The sequence below is a fragment of the Lissotriton vulgaris genome, chromosome 10 (genome assembly GCF_964263255.1).
Source record: "Lissotriton vulgaris chromosome 10, aLisVul1.2, whole genome shotgun sequence".
In the NCBI taxonomy this organism is placed as follows: domain Eukaryota; kingdom Metazoa; phylum Chordata; class Amphibia; order Caudata; family Salamandridae; genus Lissotriton; species Lissotriton vulgaris.
In genome coordinates this window covers 1104646641-1104669960 of record NC_141698.1, presented here as the reverse complement: position 1 = coordinate 1104669960, position 23320 = coordinate 1104646641, and the positions used below count along the sequence as shown (strand labels likewise).

At 48.6% G+C, this 23320-nt stretch overlaps 1 protein-coding gene across 4 annotated transcripts in view; it reads right to left on the bottom strand.

Moving 5' to 3' along the window:
- Positions 1-23320, bottom strand: part of ANKRD28 (ankyrin repeat domain 28) — a 730284-nt gene that overhangs the window by 352342 nt on the left and 354622 nt on the right. For all 4 annotated transcript variants that reach the window (XM_086942193.1, XM_086942192.1, XM_086942190.1 and 1 more), the window contains exon 4: positions 21191-21261. In XM_086942193.1, the coding sequence (XP_086798319.1) occupies positions 21191-21261 (71 nt within the window). The remainder of the gene's footprint in view (positions 1-21190; positions 21262-23320) is intronic.

Sequence of the window (23320 nt, the reverse complement as noted above, 5' to 3'; positions counted from 1 at the left end):
TTTCATAGATCACATGCTTGTATCAGAATAGATACCAGTCCTTTTTGCAAGAGCGTTTCCAGGCTAGACCCCCTTTTTTTCTCAGGGCTGTGTGCCATACGCTTTCTTTTTTTTTTTTTAAAGACTCCTTAAGAATCAAAAGGCATGAAACACCATTTGTCATTAAATTAAAACTTTTGTGCATAAACAACATTACAGAAAACAACTGTACATTTTTAAACATGTACCTTATTTAAAAAGATGTCGTAGAACTGCTTGTCCCACTGCTGCATCTGCTTTCCATTTTGTGTCCAGCCAATGTTTGGTAAATGTATGAACATTTGATCAAGTTGCTGCTCTGCCTATGTCTGGAAGAGATACGCCTGTAGTAATGCAGTTGACGTTGCCATTTTCCGTGTATCGTGAGCACGGACTTTTGTGTTTAGAGGTCTTCCTGCTTTCTCTTAACAGAAGAAGATTGCAGAAGCAATCAATCTAGAGATGGAGGATCTTGAAAGAGCTAAACCTTTTCTAGGCCCTGAATAAGCAATAAACAATTGGTTTGATTTACGAAAGGATTTTGTCTTTTCAATGTAGAATTTTAGACATCTGCCAATGTCCAAAGTATGCAGAGCTTTTTCTGCCGCCGTAGAAGGATTCTTGAAATATGTAGGCAGAATCACTGGTTCATTTAGATTAAAAGAAGGTATTTTAGGAACAAATTTGGGATTAGTTCTTAGCAGGACCTTATCCGCTCTGAATTGCATGAAAAGATCTTGTATTGTAAAGGCTTGAATTTCGCGGACTCTCCTGGCTGATGTGAGTGCCAGGAGTAATGCTACTTTCCATGAAAGGAATTGCAACTCGGCTTTGTGGATTGCTTCAAAAGGTGCCTTCATGAGTTGCGACAAGACTGTGTTAAGCTGCCAAGGAGGTGGAGGACGTTTAATTGGAGGAAACTTCCTGAATAACCCTTTTAAGAATTCTAATGGTTCACATCCACAAGAATGGCCTGAAATCTGGCCAAGCCTATTATCGGCCCAGAGCGTGTTCAACATAGCCCAAAAACATTTTAGCAAACAGATTCTAGCCCACCTGAATTCTTAGATATAAGACAATAACATTTTGTCCCAATTTCAAGCTGCTTTTTGCCCACAAATGAACACTGTCGACCATGTTTTCTGAATCCTAAAGCTCAGATGGAAAACTGTGGAGATCAATGGAGGTAGCCTTTATGTAGCCTTTTGGGGCCTCAAGGCGGCATTTGATGTGGTTCCCAGAAATAGACTTTGGGTAGTCTTGATGGATTGGGGCCTTCCTCTTAGATTACATGAAATCATAATGCAACTCCACACTAGGAACTATGCCCAAATTAGGATGAGTTCAAATAGAGAAACAATGGACCACATACCTGTCAAGAAGGGTGTCGGATAGGGATTAGTCTTAGCACCAACTCTTTTACTGCGATTTATAAGCAACTGTGTTGAGTTCCTGGTGGACTGTGAAAATGATTCTTGGGTGGCAAAAAGATCCCTGCACTACTGTGCGAGGATAACATCCTTTTGGTGTTGGAAACTTTAAGGGTTTGGACGCTCTGCTGGATAGATTATTTTCTGTATTAATAATAGTCTAGCCATCAACACCAACAAAACTAAATTCATGGCAATACATCCTCACCGAAAATTTCATGGGGTGGTGAGTTTGGAAAGGGGGGGGGGGGGGGAGAATATTGGAAAGAGTACCAGACCTTGACTATCTGGGTATTCCTTTATCTGGTTCTAGCTCATGGAGTAGTCAGCTAAGAGTGTTCTTCTTCTGTATCACAGACAGGCTGCCACAATGAGCTTGCCAAAAATACTACGTACCACACAAGGTCATCATTATTAGAAATTTGGAGACCCAAAGCTGTGGCTGCTGCCACCTACAGGTCTGGGCTCTGGGGTTATAACACAGAAGCTCTATGGGTGGCTGAAAATAAGTTCTTGAGGGCAATGTCAAAACTCCCTAATAGTACGCCCCTGGTCTTCTTTAGAATGGACCTGGATAGTCAACCAATTACTACCCAAATATGGCTGAAACCAATCTTGTATTGGCTTAGACTATGGGCGACCCAGAGCTAGATCACGATAGAACTGGGCTGAAAGAAATCCTTGGTTTACTTAGGAGCACTGCTGTATTGCCTTGACTGAAGTATGTAAAAGGATCCACATACACATTGGGACGGCCTGGTCTTTGGCAACACAGTATTACTTCTCCTGCAAAAAAAATGTAAAAGTAGTGTTCTGGGATAAATGGTAGAAACTTCTATCTGTTAGTGTCAGAGGTCCTCTTAAACCAGCTGTAGATCAGGTACTGGGTCATGCATCGTGTGTTCTGTTCTAAATTCCTAGAATCTTCTAGACTTAATTGCTCCAAATTTGTAAAACAGTTAGCAGCTGCTTCTGAATTAACTATCTGGATAAAAGTATTTGATAGGTTCCATCTTAATGAATAGTTTATGCAACAGTGCCATTTAATAATGAACCTTTGCATACTTAATGATTCGCTGCTAATGTAGAACCACTGCCGTCAGGCAAATGGCTTGTTTTTAAGACAATAGCGTTTTAAGTACTTTTATATGTAAAAAAAATGTAATATGAAATTAATATTTTACAGTATTGCATTTTACTTTTTTTTCTACACGAGGCTCCGGTTTTTCCATAAGTCTTGGAACTTGTAAATTGTTTGTGAATCTTGTTATTTGAGATTGTTGTATTGTGTGTATCTAAACAATCAAAAGTATTTTTTTAAAATATTTTTTTCTACATTTAAGATCTTTGACCGAAAAAAGTAAATTGAAACGAGAAAGATGCATTTGTTAAACCAAAATTTAACAGCACGTCCGCAACCGCGTCCCACAGAATGTGGGTGTAGCGGCCCAAGAGACAGGCGCCGCGACGGGGAGCTCAACACTACACTATATGTAGACCCCTCCTCCGAAGCCACAGTCGGAGGGGAGACCAATCCAGTGTCTGGCGATGTGTCAATACCACTGTTGAGACTGGCACTCCAGTGCCAGAGGGTCCTCAGACCCCTCTCAATCCTCCTAGTGACCCGTTTCCTGCAAAACAAGATCAGTGGACGGGGCCTCCTCGTGGAAATAAAAATCTCCAAAGGCCGTCGGAAGCGGCGCCCAGCGGCGTCGTTCCGGCGCCAGAGTCGGACCGGAGGGGACATTGGGGACGGCGTCCACAGAGGGCGCCGGGGGCGACACCCGTGGTGCAGGCGCCGGTGAGGTTGACCGGCGACGACCCGGATCCGGAAGCGGATCCAGTGAGGTCCTGCGGCGCCGGGACTGAAGTCGCCGGCGGCGCCGGGGCCGAAGCACCCGACGGCGTCGGCGCCGGAGCACCCGACCCGCTAGGGCCTCCAGCCGGGACCGATGGGCCCGGAGGCGCCACGGAACCCGACTGAGGAGGGAGGGACTTCATGGCCATGAGGTACCGCTCGATCTCCTCTGGCGTCGCGCGTGCCGTGCCCAGGGATCCGAAGGTGTGGGGCAGGCGGCGACGCTTGCGACTCCCGCGGAGCCGCGTGGACGGTGTCGCCCGAACCCCCGGCCGCACTGCGCGAGCGCCGGGGTGGGTCGGAGGAGCAATGACGTCGCTCCGACCTCTCATGCCTCTTACCTGAGGACTTGTATCCCGACGACCGATGGCCACTCCCGGAGCTGCGATGACTCCGACTCCAACCCCGCGACCGGTCCCTCAACCTCCCGTGGGCGCGGGCCGACTGCCTGAGCTCGAGTCGCTTGCGGGACCGCTCCCGCCTAGCTTTAGACGTCAGGGCCCGGCAGTCGGAGCAGGTGCGGTCGTCGTGGTCGAGGCCTAGACACTTCAGGCACCGGCGATGGGGGTCCGTAACAGACATCAGTCTGTCACACTTCGAACAGGGTTTGAACCCGGGCATCCCTACCGGCACCGATAGAGTCGCAGACTTGAAGAAAAAGAATGATCAAAAGATAAAAAAATTAGTCAAAAAATGACTAGGGGTAGAGCTTCTCTGGATCTGCGCTAGCTGGCACGGAAAAAAGAAGAACCGACGTCAGCGCGCATGGGCGGCGTCTTAGTAGTCCGACGAAGTCATTCCGGCGCTAACGACGCCGACGACGGACGCGGAGCCGCAGATGACGCCTACCGACGCGTAGGGGTATTGCTACGCAAAGATTTCCGGATCCAGTCTGACGCCTGGGGATATTATAAGGTAAGGAATCTATCACTAACGTGTCTTTCAGATACTGTAATTTCAAAAACTGTGAATTTTAGGGGAATTATTTTAAATTGAATGTTAAGGACATACTAACTATTGTGTTATCTACAGTTCTGAACTGAATTAAAAAAAAATATGGTAACTATAGCTTGATGGTAACCGCAGCACACAAACTCACAGGCGTGCAGACTATTGTTTTATTAAAAATAGATTAATAATTGCGTGTTTCAAGCTCCTTCAAGAATACATGTGCAGCATTCGTTTTGTAAACACAGCACAATCACAACTGAAGCCAGTGGAAAGGTTTTGTTTTCAATAAGTTAGCAGCAATACAAAGCACTCAATAGCACTTTCAGCACATGTGGTAGTCACAGCAATCACTAGAGGCAAGATGGCGTCGGTGTGATCAGTCACTAAGCGTCGCTCTGTGAGTCCCGGCTAGTGTGCTAAGCATATACCCTGCCCTGTCCAGATGGTAATGGGTGGTAATGGAGAGATGAAGGTGGAATGGAAAGAGGAATGAAAGATGGAATAAGTGGCAATTAGCAGCCGATTGAGCCAAGTGAACAGCGACGAGAAGGGTGAGACGCGCGATTAGGTGCACAGAGAAATTTACAAAAACTTTTACGGAAGCCGTCTTCTAATACTGCTCAAGGTCACTAAAGCTATCCAATGCTATTCAAGGCTATTCAAAGGCTGCCTTAGCGATCTGTGGTGGCACGGTGGTCTAAGGGACTGCATACTAGCGGTAAACTAGCTTCAGTGCCTGATGCCGATGCCGAGGCCGTTTCTTGTGCAGGGCCATCTAATCATCAAGTGGTAGTGATAGTGAGCGCTTTAGAGGTTGTGCTGGGATCACAAAATCTCAATTCCAAGTGGTCAATGCTGTAACCATTGCATATCTATGACTATCTATGACTATCGACCTGTTTATGCTTACAATACCATGAATGCCTATAATGCATGTAATGTGTAGCTAAGGAGTTGTAGCGAGTAACTGCGAGTAACTGCAGACATTGACAGCAACGGTCAACTGTTAACTGTGAACTATCATTTTAACAACCGGTGCTATAACTCAAATCAACCCCACTACAGATTGCCTGCGCTGCCTGTGCTCTCTTTGTCTCTGTCACTCCTGCTTGAATTTCCCAGCCTCATCCTTTTATCGAGTAGGTTCAGTAGGCCCAGTATCTACGGACCATCGGACTGATCGGTGTCACCAGTAGTCCAGTACTTTGGGCGCGAGGTCTGCTTGGGTCTGGCGACAAGGAAAAAGGACAGAATCGTGATCTCAGGGCACTCTCACCTCACTTGCGCAAAACGTTAGCATTAACTCACGGCCTCACGCGGTGATACTAACTGTCTTGACAAGTCACGGGCGGGCCGGGTGAGCCAAACCAGCGACCAAAGAAATAACTAAACAACTCTTCAAATCCGCACCCCGTATCAGTACCCGCATTCACTAACCCGTCTCACTGCATGCCGCTCTCAGCTTTCCACTCGTAGTTTTCTGTCACCGATCTCCCGACCTGCCACTCAGCCGCTCGGTCGGCTTCCCATCATCCATCGTCCTCCACAGCCCCATTGACGGCCGGCCCACGCTACTCCGTTACTCTGTTGTCAAGGGCAACACAGGGGAGAGGCGGGGTAGCCATAAGGGATCTGGGCCAGGAATCAGAAGCGGAGCTTGAGGCTAGGGGCTGGAAGGGGATTGAAGCGTGCAAGCAGGGAAGCTGGGAGCACTAGCACTTGCAAGGAATCTTCTAGGAGCAGCAGCTACAGTGAAAATCTATGTGAGCCTCCAGGCTCCAACAACCTGGGGAAGTGGTCAAAGAGTGTTTAAAAGATACAGGGTCAAACTGCATGTGTATAATTTTCAGGGCTATCAGGATCCCGTGGGGGAGCCCCGAAAAATTCAAGTAGAAAAACTCCAAAAAACCCTAGCGGCAATAAAAGCGGCAAACCAACACGCGATAGAAGGTCATAGAATGGCTGGGTATTTGGGACCAGGGGATGCTCAGTCAAGTGAACAAACCTTACAACAGACCCCACAAGAAATACCTGAACTACAAGACACACAAGAAATACTGAGCATGCAGAGCGCAGAGAGCTTAGAGAGCACACAGAGCACTTAGAAAACAAAGGGTGCACAAAGACAGCCTGAGACAAGGGTGTCCAAAGCTAAAGAAAATAAAGACCAAGTCAAAGAAAGGGAAAGAGACAAAGACATAGATAAAGATAAAAATAAAGACAAGAAAGACAAAAACAATGAGAAAGACATGGAGAAGGAGAAAGGGAAGCAGAAGGGAAAGGATACAGAAGGCAATGACAATTTGGAACTGATGGCTAAAAAAGCAAAAAGACTACAAGCAATTAAAAACCTGAAAGCAGCCGCCAAAACAGCCGGGAAATCATTAGAGTCTCAACCAAGGATCTCTAATATTTTTAGCTCTCTACTCAAGGAAGGGATGAGTACCTCCGCTAAAGCTGAAAACAAAAGGGATATGCCAGATGACCAAGGGACCCAACTTTGTGAAGCTAGCGGATCAAATCCTGCTGACCCTGTAGCGCCCACAGTTGAATCAAAAATGGTGACAAGACCGGCTCCTGATCCAGGAATCCTAATATCAGACCCCGCCCAGGGAAAAGAAATGGCGGGTAACACAAAAGTCATACCAGAGACAGAGGAGCACATGCTTAAGCTTCCAAACCAAATGCCATTATCCAATCATCCTTCTCCCCCAACAAAAACTACAATACTACAATCTGAAACCCAAGTTATCTCTGAGGAATCAGACTCGGATATATACGAAACCGGCCTTTCTACATCTAGTGAGGCAAGTGACACAAGTGAGGCTCAAAGACTTGATCCATCAACCCCAGAGCTATCAGACTTCGCTGATCTGAACACATGGAAAACGAATGAATCAGGACAAGACAACACTCCAAATAAAAAACTGGAAAAAAAGAGAACAAGACAAAAAAAACCAAAATAAAACATATGAAGAAACTACAGATCAAGGGAGCAATACAGAACAAACCAACTATCAAGATCTATACAAGGAAACTAATAAAAATCAAATAAAAATCGAAGAGTATATAGAACAGTATAGCATACCTCGACTATCGGAGGAAGATCAAGAAAGTTTAGATATAAATCCGGAATGGGGTAAATCCTGTTATCAATTAATAGCTCAGCCACCGGAAAAGCAGCCGGGCTGGATGGGATACCAGTTGAATTTTATGCTAAATTCCATAAATCACTGAAGGGAATTATAACCGCATTAACACATTTTTATGGGGGGGGGGTAGCCACCAGGTTCATGGGCCAGGGCAAAAATTATAGTATTCCCCCAAAAAAACAAAGACCCTGCACATCTGGGATCTTACTGCCCAATCATACTAATAAACTGCGACTCCAAAATCTATTCGAAACTATTGGCAAGCAGATTAGCGCAACATATACATAAAATTATCTTGCCACGCCAACACGGTTTCATTCCGGGTCGATCCACCACTGACCATGTCCAGAGGGTCATCACACTCATTGACATATCGGAGGTGGCAGGAGACCCTATGACTTAGGTACTATTAGACGCCGAGAAGGCCTTCGATAGGGTCTCCTGGCAGTATCTTTGGACGGCTATGTGGAAGAGTGGGATTGGTGACCGATTTATCAAAGCTACCCGTATGTTATATACAAACCCGGAAGCGGTGGTTATGATAAATGGGGAGATGTCTGGGAACATAAAAGTAACCAGAGGGACAGGACAGGGGTGTCCCTGCTCACCCTTATTATTTGCAATCTTTATTAACCCTTTTATTCTTAAACTAGAATCCAATCCGGCAATTCCACCAATCAAAACCATAAACAGTAATACCAAGACCTTAGTCTATGCGGACGACATAGCGATAGTCACAGGTGATCCCAGGGAAGCGGTGAAAGTTATGGAAGAGGAAGCCAGACAATTTGGGGAGCTATCTGGATACAAGCTTAACCAGGGCAAAACCCAGATAGTTGCCAACAGCAAGATGACACATCAAGACAACCGGATAGTTGCAAATGCCACGTACCTAAGAGTGAATATAACATCCGACCTAGATAACCTGGTTAAAATTAACTTGGAACCACTCATAAAGCGAACGGAAAAAAACCTCTGTAGAATTGACAATCTTCACCTGACCCTAGTAGGACGATGCAAGGCCATAAAAATGTTATACTTTCCTAAATTCTCATACTTTTTTAGGACTATATGTTTAGATTTCTCCCCACAAATATTTAAGGACATAGAGGACCTATTCTCTCGGTTTATATGGAATTATAAAAAACCACGCAGAGCACTTAAATACATTACACTTCCAAAAAATAGAGGCGGCCTTGCACTACCCAACCTCAAAGTGTACTGGTGGGCCACAATACTAAATTATAGCAATATTTTGCTTACCCCAATAAAGACAACAGAGCAAGAGGGGGCGATCCCAACACCACAGGAACTAATCTTAGGCAACGAAGTTAATGAACATCTTTGGCGACTAACAACTAATTGTTACTTTAAAAAAGTACGATTTAAAACCCTTAGGGGTGTATATTCGGCGTGGAACAATGTTTGAAAACTCTTGGGCATCTGGAGATTCTCCTATTATACAACTTTAGTGGGGAATATCAACCTCCCAGAAACGTTCAGGGATGCTTGCATGAAAAGGTGGCAAAGAGTAGAGATTATCCGGTGTGGCAATTTTCACTCCAATACAGGATTTAAGTCATTTGAGGAACTAAAAATGGAATTTGGGCTAAACCAAAGAGATTTCTTTAAGCTCCTACAAATTAGAGACTTCTTAATGAAACAAGCATTTACAATGCAATGGTTTCGCCTTTTGAAAAGTTTGAGCTATTGGCATTGTAAATGACAAAATTTGTACTTATGTGTTGGTTTTGAAAACAGATAAATAAATGGCATTGTCATTTACAATGCCAATAGTTTAATCTCTGGCAAATGCCACACAAAAACACACAGACCCACACACAGACCCCCCCCCCCCACACACAGACAGACCCACACACAGACCCCCCCACACACACAGAGCCAGACCCACACACACACAGCCCCACACACCCACACACAGACCCACACACAGACCCACACACAGACCCACACACCCAGACCCACACACACACCCACACCCAGACCCACACCCAGACCCACACCCAGACCCACACCCAGACCCACACCCAGACCCACACCCACACCCAGACCCACACCCAGACCCACACCCAGACCCACACCCAGACCCACACCCAGACCCACACCCAGACCCACACCCAGACCCACACCCAGACCCACACCCACACACCCAGACCCACACAGACCCACACCCAGACCCATACACACACACACACCCAGACCCACACCCAGACCCACACCCAGACCCACACCCAGACCCACACCCAGACCCACACCCAGACCCACACACACACCCACACCCAGACCCACACCCAGACCCACACCCAGACCCACACCCAGACCCACACCCAGACCCACACCCAGACCCACACCCAGACCCACACACACACCCACACCCACACCCACACCCACACCCACACACACACACCCAGACCCACACACACACCCACACCTAGACCCACACACACACACCCAGACCCACACACACACACACACACACCCAGACCCACACACACACACACACACACACCCAGACCCAGACCCACACACACACACACCCAGACCCACACACACCCAGACCCACACACACACACACACCCAGACCCACACACCCAGACCCACACACCCAGACCCACACACACCCAGACCCACACACACACCCAGACCCACACACACACCCAGACCCACACACACACCCAGACCCACACACACACCCAGACCCACACACACACACCCAGACCCACACACACACACACCCAGACCCACACACACACACACACACACCCAGACCCACACACACACACACACACACCCAGACCCACACACACACACACACACACCCAGACCCACACACCCACAGAGACCCACACCCACACACCCACACAGACCCACACCCACCCACACAGACCCACACCCACACAGACCCACACCCACACAGACCCACACCCACACAGACCCACACCCACACAGACCCACACACACACAGACCCCCACACACACACAGACCCACACACACACACAGACCCACACACACACACACACACAGACCCACACACACACACAGACCCACACACACACACAGACCCACACACACACACAGACCCACACACACACACAGACCCACACACACACACACACAGACCCACACACAGACCCACACACACACACACAGACCCACACACACACACACACAGACCCACACACACACACAGACCCACACACACACACAGACCCACACACACACAGACCCACACACACACAGACCCACACACACACAGACCCACACACACACAGACCCACACACACACAGACCCACACACACACAGACCCACACACACTGTTTACAGACACCAAAGAAGGCCCGGCGTCCCCCTGGGCGGGAATACGTAGAGGTTCTTCCCGCTGTCTTGTTCCCCCTGGAGCATCCGTTAGTTTACAACCACCATGCTGTGACCTGCTCCTGCCACTCATGTCTCCACAGTTCCAATTAGCTGATTTGGGCAGCGCCAGCCAGGCAGTTCTTGATGTTATTGACTTTTTGTTCTAGTTTATGATGAATACATTGGCTACTCCTTCACAAGACAAAGTGATTAAGGTCCTATCCTTTCCTTATTTCCTTTTAATTGATACCCCACTATACCCTCCATAGGAGCAGTGTGAACTGCTACCAAACTTTAATTCATGTCAATACATTGAGTTGTGTTCGTTCACCCACAGTAGTGATTAGATTGAGCCTCTCCTTTTGGTCTGTTTCGCGCCGGGATGCCCCCGGGTAAACTGAGCGCGTTATAAATTTCGTATAATAAATTTCATATAATAAAATGATTAGTACTCTATCCGGTCCCATATGTAAAGGATTCTTGATTAAAAATGCCCCCAATTTTTTTTTTTTAAATCAGTGTGGTGCTTTGCCAATGCTTGTTGGTGGTGTTTTTGTATTGTGCAAGGTCGATGGCAATGGTCTCCAGGCTGATTCTATGATTCGGTTCTTTGGCGCGACTATTTCAGAGAGCTGTTGAACCAGCCAGTGTAATCCGTGCTGCTGAGGGCACCCTAGGGAGACTGAAAGGCTGGTGTTATTGACAATGTGTGACGCCTTCTGGAGCGATGGGGTGTGGCAGTGCTGACATGTGCTACTGTGAGACAGAAGCAGCCAGCCAGCTAATACATATGTGTTATCATGGTCATGATCCATGCTAGTTAGTGATGAAAGAACAAGTATGAATTTAATATACTTCTAAACACTTATCCTGACTTGGATTTGCCCAAGAGCTTCACAAAGGCAATCTCTTTTCGGCAGAAAAGCCAGTGATTGACTCTGCCCCAGCCCTTCCGACCTTATGGCGACAGTGGCCTGCTGAAAAGTTGCCAAATGTACCCATGTGTCGGTCATAAAAAGTGACTGACCTGGTTCCATTTCTGCCAGCCTCTCAAGGGTGTCAGGCTTTTTAAAAAGTCTGCAATTTACCATTTTCGGTCGGTCCGCCATTGAGCCGACAGGAGTGCGGCACATGAACGGGCAACATATTTAAAATACATATTTCAGACTCTCGATTTCCTGCTAGAAAGCTGCATTTATTGCCCCAGCTGTACTTGTATGGTCTTAAGACCTTATGTATCGCAACTGGTTTTTTTGTAAAGCGCTCCGACACATTCGAGTAATGTTCGCGCTATAGAAAATCGCATTAAATAAAAAAATTAAATTTTAAAAAAGAGCGGCATCAGCCCGCCAGGTAACTAAAGTCTGACGTCTAGCTCTAGTCATCCCATCTCAGAGCCCTGCTTTCATTTTCCATGAAAATCTTGTGATGCTTCGAGCCAGCGTGTGTTAAGTAGGTGCATGCCAACACGGGGGCATATCAGATTCTTCGCAGCCTGGCACCAACACCTGGGTAGGGCGCATGAGCTCATTGAAAATCCACTGAACTAGGCAAGCCTGGGAACTGAAGGCAGGGCCTATGGGGGCAGGGACAGGGGTGTAGCTTTGCCACGTGACACCGAGGGTCGGAGATGCAATCGTGGACCCAAGTTCAACGCGCCTAATGCATTATGGGAGTGGTAGTTTTAATTCATGACTCTTACGCATATTTTATTTAATTAGTACAATAAACATAAAAGTTCTGTCTACCGACAGGGCTTATTGTACTAAATGGTTGTGAGGTTCACTGGGTCACCCCATTAGATTGCAATGGTACTGTACATTAAAGTGACAGTACAAAAGCTTTCCAAAGTGGGAGCGCAGAAGCGGAATCAAGCCACCCCCGTTACCGTGGACTCATCCAGTAATCCTCGCGCTCGGTGCTCGCTATCTTCAATCAATGCCTCTCTATTTTTATCACAGGTATTTACTTCCTCCCACATACAGTGTAATCTGCGGATCACTGTCTGTGGAGAGTGACGCAATCAGGCACTCCCTGCGAGCCAGCCACACCACACCACACCACACGTTATCACGCGATACACATAACCAGTGCTGAACAGCAGGCACAGCCCAGCAGGAATCCACCGGGGGCAGAGAAGGAATTCAATATCACGCCAGAATAGAGGGGCAAAAAAGCATGTGAAAGACACCTGGCCTTACTAGAGACTGGGCGTTAATTGAGACTGGAACTTACTAGAGACTTGACCGAGCCTAACCAGAGATCTAACCTAAAGAAGAACTTAATCCTACTAGAGACCGGCCATTAGCAGAGACCGGCCATTAGCAGAGACCGGCCATTAGCAGAGACCGGCCATTAGCAGAGACCGGCCATTAGCAGAGACCGGCCATTAGCAGAGACCGGCCATTAGCAGAGACCGGCCATTAGCAGAGACCGGCCATTAGCAGAGACCGGCCATTAGCAGAGACCGGCCATTAGCAGAGACCGGCCATTAGCAGAGACCGGCCATTAGCAGAGACCGGCCATTAGCAGAGACCGGCCATTAGCAGAGACCGGCCATTAGCAGAGACCGGCCATTAGCAGAGACCGGCCATTAGCAGAGACCGGCCATTAGCAGAGACCGGCCATTAGCAGAGACCGGCCATTAGCAGAGACCGGCCATTAGCAGAGACCGGCCATTAGCAGAGACCGGCCATTAGCAGAGACCGGCCATTAGCAGAGACCGGCCATTAGCAGAGACCGGCCATTAGCAGAGACCGGCCATTAGCAGAGACCGGCCATTAGCAGAGACCGGGCATTAGCAGAGACCGGGCATTAGCAGAGACCGGGCATTAGCAGAGACCGGGCATTAGCAGAGACCGGGCATTAGCAGAGACCGGGCATTAGCAGAGACCGGGCATTAGCAGAGACCGGGCATTAGCAGAGACCGGGCATTAGCAGAGACCGGGCATTAGCAGAGACCGGGCATTAGCAGAGACCGGGCATTAGCAGAGAACGGGCATTAGCAGAGAACGGGCATTAGCAGAGACCGGGCATTAGTAGAGACCAGGTTATACTAGACACGGACAGCGGGAGGGGGGACGGGCTCACGGACAGCGGGAGGGGGGGACGGGCACACAGACAGCGGGAGGGGGGGACGGGCACACGGACAGCGGGAGGGGGGGACGGGCACACGGACAGCGGGAGGGGGGGACGGGCACACGGACAGCGGGAGGGGGGGACGGGCACACGGACAGCGGGAGGGGGGGACGGGCACACGGACAGCGGGAGGGGGGGACGGGCACACGGACAGCGGGAGGGGGGGACGGGCACACGGACAGCGGGAGGGGGGGACGGGCACACGAACAGCGGGAGGGGGGGACGGGCACACGGACAGCGGGAGGGGGGGACGGGCACACGGACAGCGGGAGGGGGGACGGGCACACGGACAGCGGGAGGGGGGACGGGCACACGGACAGCGGGAGGGGGGACGGGCACACGGACAGCGGGAGGGGGGACGGGCACACGGACAGCGGGAGGGGGGACGGGCACACGGACAGCGGGAGGGGGGACGGGCACACGGACAGCGGGAGGGGGGACGGGCACACGGACAGCGGGAGGGGGGACGGGCACACGGACAGCGGGAGGGGGGACGGGCACACGGACAGCGGGAGGGGGGGACGGGCATACGGACAGCGGGAGGGGGGGACGGGCATACGGACAGCGGGAGGGGGGGACGGGCATACGGACAGCGGGAGGGGGGACAGGCACACCAACAGCGGGAGGGGGGACAGGCACACTAACAGCGGGAGGGGGGACAGGCACACCAACAGCGGGAGGGGGGACGGGCGCACGGACAGCGGGAGGGGGGGGAAGGGCGCACGGACAGCGGGAGGGGGGGAAGGGCGCACGGACAGCGGGAGGGGGGGACGGGCACACGGACAGCGGGAGGGGGGACGGGCGCACGGACAGCGGGAGGGGGGGACGGGCGCACAGACAGCGGGAGGGGGGGACGGGCGCACAGACAGCAGGAGGGGGGGACGGGCACACGGACAGCGGGAGGGGGGACGGGCACACGGGCAGCGGGAGGGGGGGGACGGGCACACGGACAGCGGGAGGGGGGGACGGGCACACGGACAGCGGGAGGGGGGGACGGGCACACGGACAGTGGGAGGGGGGGACGGGCACACGGACAGCAGGGGGGGGGACGGGCACACGGACAGCAGGAGGGGGGACGGGCACACGGACAGCAGGAGGGGGGACGGGCACACGGACAGCAGGAGGGGGGACGGGCACACGGACAGCAGGAGGGGGGACGGGCACACGGACAGCAGGAGGGGGGACGGGCACACGGACAGCAGGAGGGGGGACGGGCACACGGACAGCAGGAGGGGGGACGGGCACACGGACAGCAGGAGGGGGGACAGGCACACGAACAGCGGGAGGGGGGGACGGGCGCACGGACAGCGGGAGGGGGGGACGGGCACACGGACAGTGGGAGGGGGGACGGGCACATGGACAGCGGGAGGGGGGACGGGCACACGGACAGCGGGAGGGGGGACGGGCACACGGACAGCGGGAAAGGGGGGACGGGCACACGGACAGCGGGAGGGGGGGACGGGCACACGGACAGCGGGAAAGGGGGGACGGGCACACGGACAGCGGGAGGGGGGGACGGGCACACGGACAGCGGGAGGGGGGGACGGGCACACGGACAGTGGGAGGGGGGGACGGGCACACGGACAGCAGGAGGGGGGATGGGCACACGGACAGCAGGAGGGGGGATGGGCACACGGACAGCAGGAGGGGGGGATGGGCACACGGACAGCAGGAGGGGGGATGGGCACACGGACAGAAGGAGGGGGGATGGGCACACGGACAGAAGGAGGGGGGATGGGCACACGGACAGCAGGAGGGGGGACGGGCACACGGACAGCAGGAGGGGGGACGGGCACACGGACAGAAGGAGGGGGGACGGGCACACGGACAGAAGGAGGGGGGACGGGCACACGGACAGCGGGAGGGGGGACGGGCACACGGACAGCGGGAGGGGGGGCGGGAACAGGATTAAAAAGTAGTAAAATATGCGCTTACCTGCTAGCAACTCTTGGAAAGTGAAATCGCGGAGCCCACCCCTGCAAAAGCCACTATGAAATGAACAAAACATGGCGTCCCCAAAAAAAAAAAAAAAACATCCGCCCACTGCCGCAATGACGTTCTACAAGGGGCGGAGAGGGGGAGAAAAAAAAAAAAAGAATCGCCGGAACGCCCACGAATCGCCTCACACAATGACGGACGCCTCTCTCTTCCAATGGCTAGACTCCATTTATGGAGCTAGCCAATGGAACAGAGAGGCGGTGCAAAGCCAACAACTGCACTAACAAAAGATTTTGCCTGCGCGAAACGCTGCTGCGCAGCTGTTCGCCAGGCGAAACCTAAAAAGGGGGAGGCCCATCTAAGTTTAGAAAAATTCAGATAATTGAAGTAATACGCATTAATACGACTGTTAAGATAGGAGTTTATTACGATAACCTGACGTCCGCACTATCAGACGACATGAAAAAATTTGCAGCAAAATGGCATGATGAACTGGATGTGGCAGAAGGGACTTGTGAGAAATCATTCGAGGCATCCCAATCATGGTTAATGTCGGCTAACCTGCAAGCCCAATATTATAAAACATACTTCCAGCTATATTATACCCCGAATAAGATTGCCAAGTGGGGGACGGGTAGAGGCACGGAATGCCCAAGCTGCAAGCAGTATGAGGCAGACATCGTACACATATTTGCCACATGTGCTACAATTCGTAGGGAAATATCCACTTTTCTGTCTGAAATCTTTAATTCAAGAATCGAAATCACGACGGCAGAATTAATACTTGGACTAGACAGAGATACTCGTCCCATAGGAATGCAAGGGCTTATTTTTATTGCCACAGCAGTCTTTAGAATATGCCTGGCCACTGCTTGGCTAGACCCCAATCCTCCTGCTTTTCAACAATGGCGGGCGAGACTCTTGGCCACATATAATCTAGAAATGGTTGATATCGGAAGAAGGGTAGAAGGAGAAAGGACGGGGCTGGAAATCTGGGATCCATTGACATGCTGGATACAGAACCTGGCGGAATAATTTTCCTATGTCAAATCTTGTGAGTTTATATAGGAAATGTATATTATGAGTGTCAAAATATTGTTACAAAATGTCATATCATTAACCGTGTACAAACCTGTATACAATTCATGCCTGGGAGGGAGGGGGGGCAAAGTCTATTTGCTTTTCTTTTTGGGATTTTATGCAAAATTGAGGGTTGAAAAAATATATCAATAAAGACTTGTTTAAAAAAAAAAAAAAGGGAGTCCCAGCAAACTAAATAGTCTCATGAATAGAATGCTTGAAAATGAATCCAATCGGTAAACATTTAATTTAAAAAAGAAAATGAGAAACGCTGCAATCGCATTGCATTGGAAAGGATATCCGTACATCCATTTAAGGGAGTCCGGTTTGATTTGGGGGATGGAATGGGTTTACTTGGCTGAGGGATAACCAGTAGAACACCAGACAGTCCAACCAAACGGCCCTGTGCTGAAAGTCCTTGTACAATTCTCCCCAAGACTTCTTACTTTTACTAAATGGTCCCAATAGTATGGGAGACATATTGGAAAAGAATACACAATGTACTGGGGCTTCTGATGTTACAATGTTTTCTTGGACACAAATAAAACTTACAACGGTTTGATTTTAGGAATGGGCTGCTCGGTCCCCTCAAATGGGGGAAGCGCCAGCCGCTGCTCTGCAGTTACTGACTTTGCAAGGCTCCATAAGTAGGGCTACAATTGTACTGGATCAATCCCACTGTCCCAACACGATGTCAACCACAACCCTTCCAGCAGGATAAGCTAGCAAACATTCTTCATAGACCTTAACGATCATTCTAGTTTATGAGACCAAAAGCTAAGCACACAATCTGCCAACAATGCAAAAGATAGCATCAATATTTAAATAATTGATCTACCAAATAAAAGAATAAAAGAACAAATTCATTCCGAGCAAAAATTATTTGTAAAAATGTCTCCACCACCTTCTGGTGTATGTTAAGCGTCAAATGAAAACACATCATTGCTTTAGCTGCTGTCCGAGAGTCTCATCAAGACTGGGCACAGATACGTTATCCAGAGAAAATTAAGACAGATGAGCCAGGTTACCAGTTACACCTAGTCTGCAATTCTATTCTCAACTGCTGCTGTTTGGGCAGGTCTACACTTCAATCTACTCCTAAATGCTCTTTCGTGCTCTGTTCACCATGCTTAGGCATACTTTCACCTCATCTTTGTTGATACTTTTTCAATGACAACTTTCATCCCATCTGGAGAGGAAGCAGATGTGTGCAGGGGTACAGAAGCAAAATGTAAATAACTCAAAAGTTTAAGATTTAATAGCACAGAACTTGATCAAAGATCTTTCCATATGTAAACAGTCAGTTTCAGCTGAGCAAGACATCTTTAGTCTCATGTACACCACATATTCTGATCTCTGATCGCTAGAGAGCTGCATGCAAGTTATACTGAACTTCTTAAAACTCTGAATGGGTGAACGCTCACAAGCAGTAGATGTACATCCAAAGTTAATGCCATGAAGAGATAGCCTCTGGCTCCTCGATGGCCTGAGCCAGCATGAAGCCACATTTTGGACACTACATGGAGCTGTGCTTGGGCCCACCTGCACCAGAAACAGAAGTCATGGGAGTCCGAGAGAGACATCTTGTTCTGACAAGATTGAGAACGTTTAAACTTGGAGATTTTCAGATTAGACATCCCTGAAAACACTGCAACTAGCAATAACATGGAAATAATCTTCCCAAGGACAGGAACTCCAGATCCACGTCCAAGGGTGTGGAAAAAAAAGTGACTGACGTCAGTGCACCAAGTTGGCTTTATACAGCTCCATTATCTCAAATCCGGGCTAGATACCGGAATGACGGCATCACCTATAGATGCCGGAGGGCCATTTCGTGTTTCCTGATTGTTTGGCACCTGGAGAAAAATCCAGAGTTGAGGAATCTGCAAGCAGAAGAATCCACAAGAAATTGCAAGCTCAAAGAATTCGCTCAGCATTACACAAAAGTTCTTAACACCGGTTCAGCCTCTATTGTCAATAAGACACCTAGTTCTAATCGTACAGCTGCCATAATGCTGCTCTGTGGAAGTGCTAGCACCATGATCCAGTGCTTACCTTCCAAGGCTGATACAGATTGGGTCAGTTCATCACTGATCAAACTCTTGTTTGTGCATGAATGAAAATTCGTCGTTTTGTGGTACACATTGCACCCGCTAATATTTTACTCTGACAAATTTCAGTGCGAGACAGTTGCCAAATGTTTCCTGGGAAAATAAGAAAACTATGATTCATGTGCAATTGTGTGCAGTGAACACAGATTCAGCAAGCGCCTCCTTATTCTGAAAATGAAATCTCTATAAAGCAGATCTTTACAGCACCCAGTAAATGCAGAACACCCCCCACATCTGTATTTATACGGTGAGGAAGTACCTCAATCTTTAATGGCCCATCCAACTCTTTCCCAGTTCCTGCCTTCTGACTGGTGCTACCAGTTTCTTTGCATTTTCCATGTTAGTGATAATGTTACAGATTATGTGATGCCACAATAAACAATGGGTGGTAACTGTCACCTTATCAAAAGAGAGCAATGTAACACAGTAAGAGGCTCATTCAGGAGTTCTGAAAAACATGACCTGTTTGGATCCAAGGCCTCTTCCCTCAAAGTGAGACCAAACTAGAGGGAGCTGGGATCAAAGCTAAACGGAGGGGATTTGTGAAAACTTATCTGGGCTCATATTAACAATGAGCCCTTCCAAATTTATGTCAAGTGTATGTCCTAGTCCAAACAACGGAAGCAGGGTGAGTTTCCTTCTAACACATTGCTTTTTTATCCTGAACTGCCGTACCTAACGAATGAACATCAGAACTCTCTGGGAGGTATGTCCGAAGTGCAGGACGCGGCCTCCTCTGATACGCCAGAAAAGTCCTCTAGGATCTAAGTGAAGGTGTACACTGTGCCTCACAGACACATGCAGCGCAATATGCATTTTATAACTGTTCTGTTCGCAAAGCCTGGGTTTTTGCAAATCATATACTATAAGAGTACAAACTCCTTTAGAATGCATGCCCTATGTATACTATAAATATGTATATACACAAAATGTATATCCAGCTTGTACCTTGGGGATGCCTGAAAAACCAACTCATTCCCATAAAGAGTTTGATAAGATTAAGACATCCGTTCCTATGACAAAGGAATCTTATTGCACATTGTCAACGCTAATAGGTCTCACAAATACTGGGCTTGTTCTTTTCTATCTGGACTCAAAGGAGAACGGATTGGGATGGTCAGTGCTACGCCAAAGTAATGAACGAGCCACTTCTCCCTGGTCCCCTGCTCTGGGGAGCAGTCCTGCTCAGATCATTTCCACAGCACCTCAGCCCGTTGGGCTGGTCCATCTCAATGGATATGCAGGAGTAGGTTACGTGTATATTTGTAAAGAGCACCATCACCCGTAAAGGTATCCTGGCGAATTGGAAGGGGTGTGTGCCTAGGCCTGCCAATAGTAGATTGGTTAAGAGCCAGGTCCTCAGCTTCTTGCAAAATTCAAAAAGAGAGAGGAGTAGGCACAATGTGGAGTGGGAGCCTGTTCCGGTTTTGCGGACATGTCCAGTTTGCGGTTGATAATTATTCTGCGGTTGCTGGTGTGGATCCTGGTCCAAGTTAGGCTGGCCACCCTTTGAAGTCCCATGGTGAGGTGTTCTTACAATAGATCACTGCTTCGGTCATGACGGTGTTCAGCTTAAGACAGTTGGCTTTCATCCAGTTAGCGACTGCAGTCATGCAGGCGGTGAACTTGTTTATTATGTTGGGGATTTTGTCTGAAAGGGACTGGTGATGGACCCCACCAACAGTTTCATAAACCTTGCTCCCAAAGAACTACTTTCCAGTAACCAAACAGTGTACTCGTTTTGACTTAATGCGCACAAAGCTCAGTTGCTATACGCTCGGTTTGCACGACGTTGCTAGAAGGGCTCGGAACACTGAGGCTGTCATGAGTCTACCTTCCTCCACTGCTGCCAGGGCTCTCCAGTCAACAGATGGCTTGTGCACCTTCCAAGAAGCCTTTGTTGCCCGATGCACAGCTCCATCATATTGGTATTGAGAGGGGCGTTAAGATGGAAGCGCGCTGTCCAAGGAATTATTTCCCAAGGTAGCCTCCTATTTGGGTAATTATTCTTAATTTCCCAAGAAGGATGGTGCACTTTTTCTGACTCAAGCCACTTCCAAGTAACCCTATGCCATGGAACATCAATCAGCAGCAGAAAGAGTATGGATGTCACAAAGTAGAAGACCTGTCTTACCTCGCTGCAGGAGGCCACGGCTCTGTGCAGAGGCGTCAACCATTTGTTGTCTTTGGCGTTAACTCTAGCTCCTGCAAAACAAACAAAAAACAGACTGTAGTACAGGCAAATACGAGAATAGGGATGCCTCTGCACTATACGACTGATTGAAACCAAGCGTGTGTTACTCACAGAGGTGTTAACTAGGCTTTCTGTCAGGTTGGGGACAGCAGAAGGTGCAATAAATGTTTGAGTTGGACTGCACCCATGTGAAAGCGGACATCTCTATTTTTCGGTTATGATTTCTCACTAGAAGGAACGTCTATAGACATACAGAAGCAGGGCCATAGCCTGCAAGATATTGTATTCGGAAACCAAGGACAGATCAAACAGCTAAACAAATACAAGTTAACAAACGTAACATATCCCACATTTTGCACCCCACCCCCAAATGTGCATGGTAAATGTGCAGCCATGCTGTGATAATGACGAAAAAAGCGAATAAGGGATATCCCTGTAAAGACTTTTTTATACATCAGCAAGTCAAGATTACCAGCCGTGTATTACAGCACAGAGAATCATACGTACTGATGTGTCACGTGACTCCCGTAATTCCAGGAGAATGGGCAGGTGTGTGTAACGTGTAGGCTAGGTCGTCAAATTATTTCAATGTTATAACTAAATAAAGATGGACTTTAAAAACTACACAGAGATACTGACACTAAGCGGCAGCTGTGTGGAGAAATTGGTAGGTAGTAATCTCCCTGACATTTGTGTGGGAATATACAGAGGTTTTGTTTAAGAATTACATTTCTGCAAGATCCGTAGTGAAATACATTTTACAACAATGAATACAAATAAAAGGAAACATTCAACTGACAAAAAGCGGTCCAATCTTAAATCAGGAGAGAGCAATAAAGGGAAGAAAGAATGCAGTTGACTGCTTCACCCACACAAATGTCAATAACCAACCTACAGCATACCCATCCTAACATCCTACTGCTGTCACCAGCACATGACCTCCCTCACATTGGACTAACACAATCACGAGTCGAATTCCTCCCACAATTGGACTCATCGAATACACAGAGCTGGCAGGAGGAGCAGACTTCAGACACAGTATCTACATTTGACCAATCTGGTCCGCTCCTCCCAGTACTCCTGGCTAGACATGTGGCACCCCAGCAAGGTCCGTGTCTGTCACCACTGAAGATCCAAGCAGGGTTGCAGATAGAGGTATCCTGATTACCTGGATCTCCATTTTTCCATTCCAAAGTGAACCCCCACCCCCTCAGTATGGCTCTGCGCACTGTTGGAGTAATCGTCCCCAGGGAATGTTTTCTGCCGCTGCTCAGGAACTGATTGCATTGAAGTAATGTGGCCTGGCCTCAAAATCTTGTTTTATGATTTCTGATCCTTGGCTAGCCTCATACCACCACAAAGGAAAGAAAGCAATGAAAGGGGTCTATGAAAGAAGGAAAGGGAAGACTGAAGGACTGGCCCATCACTTCTTGGCTTGATTCACACTCATTTCTGGGCAGATGTGCACAAGTAGTCAAGAAAAAAGAGCAGTCAATCTGGGACAAGACAGCCAATCACTAGATTGGTCTGATCCATTCCCACATGTTGTCATGGGTGAAAGTAGAATGTCAATATCACTGAAACAGACCAATGGCTGAAGAAGTGCCTCTCCGTATCCATACACACATGTACTTTTTTAAAAATAAATTCATTTAGTTACAAAAGCCTGTAGACCACCAAAGCTGCAAGGGCCGATTTAAACATCAATTTAATATTCACAGTTAAAATAATACCACACATAAAATTACAAAAATTTACAAAATCGCACTCGTCAAAACACAATGCAAGACCTTCCTAAAAATGCCCAACAAGGACTGTCACGAAGCAAATCTTTTGCCCCAACGTTCGTCAGAAACGTAAAACTACATTAAACACCTTGCTGCTACAGTAATCTGTTAAACTCCATGTAACATAATATCCATAGACTAACACTGTGGGTCAATCCCACACGTAAGAGATACTGTCTTTAACATAGGATTTTACAAAAATAGTTCCGGCCTACTGGCCTGGTCATCACTTTTGATGGTAAATAGAGTAGATATGGAAATGGGCAATCCGGCCTCTAGCCTT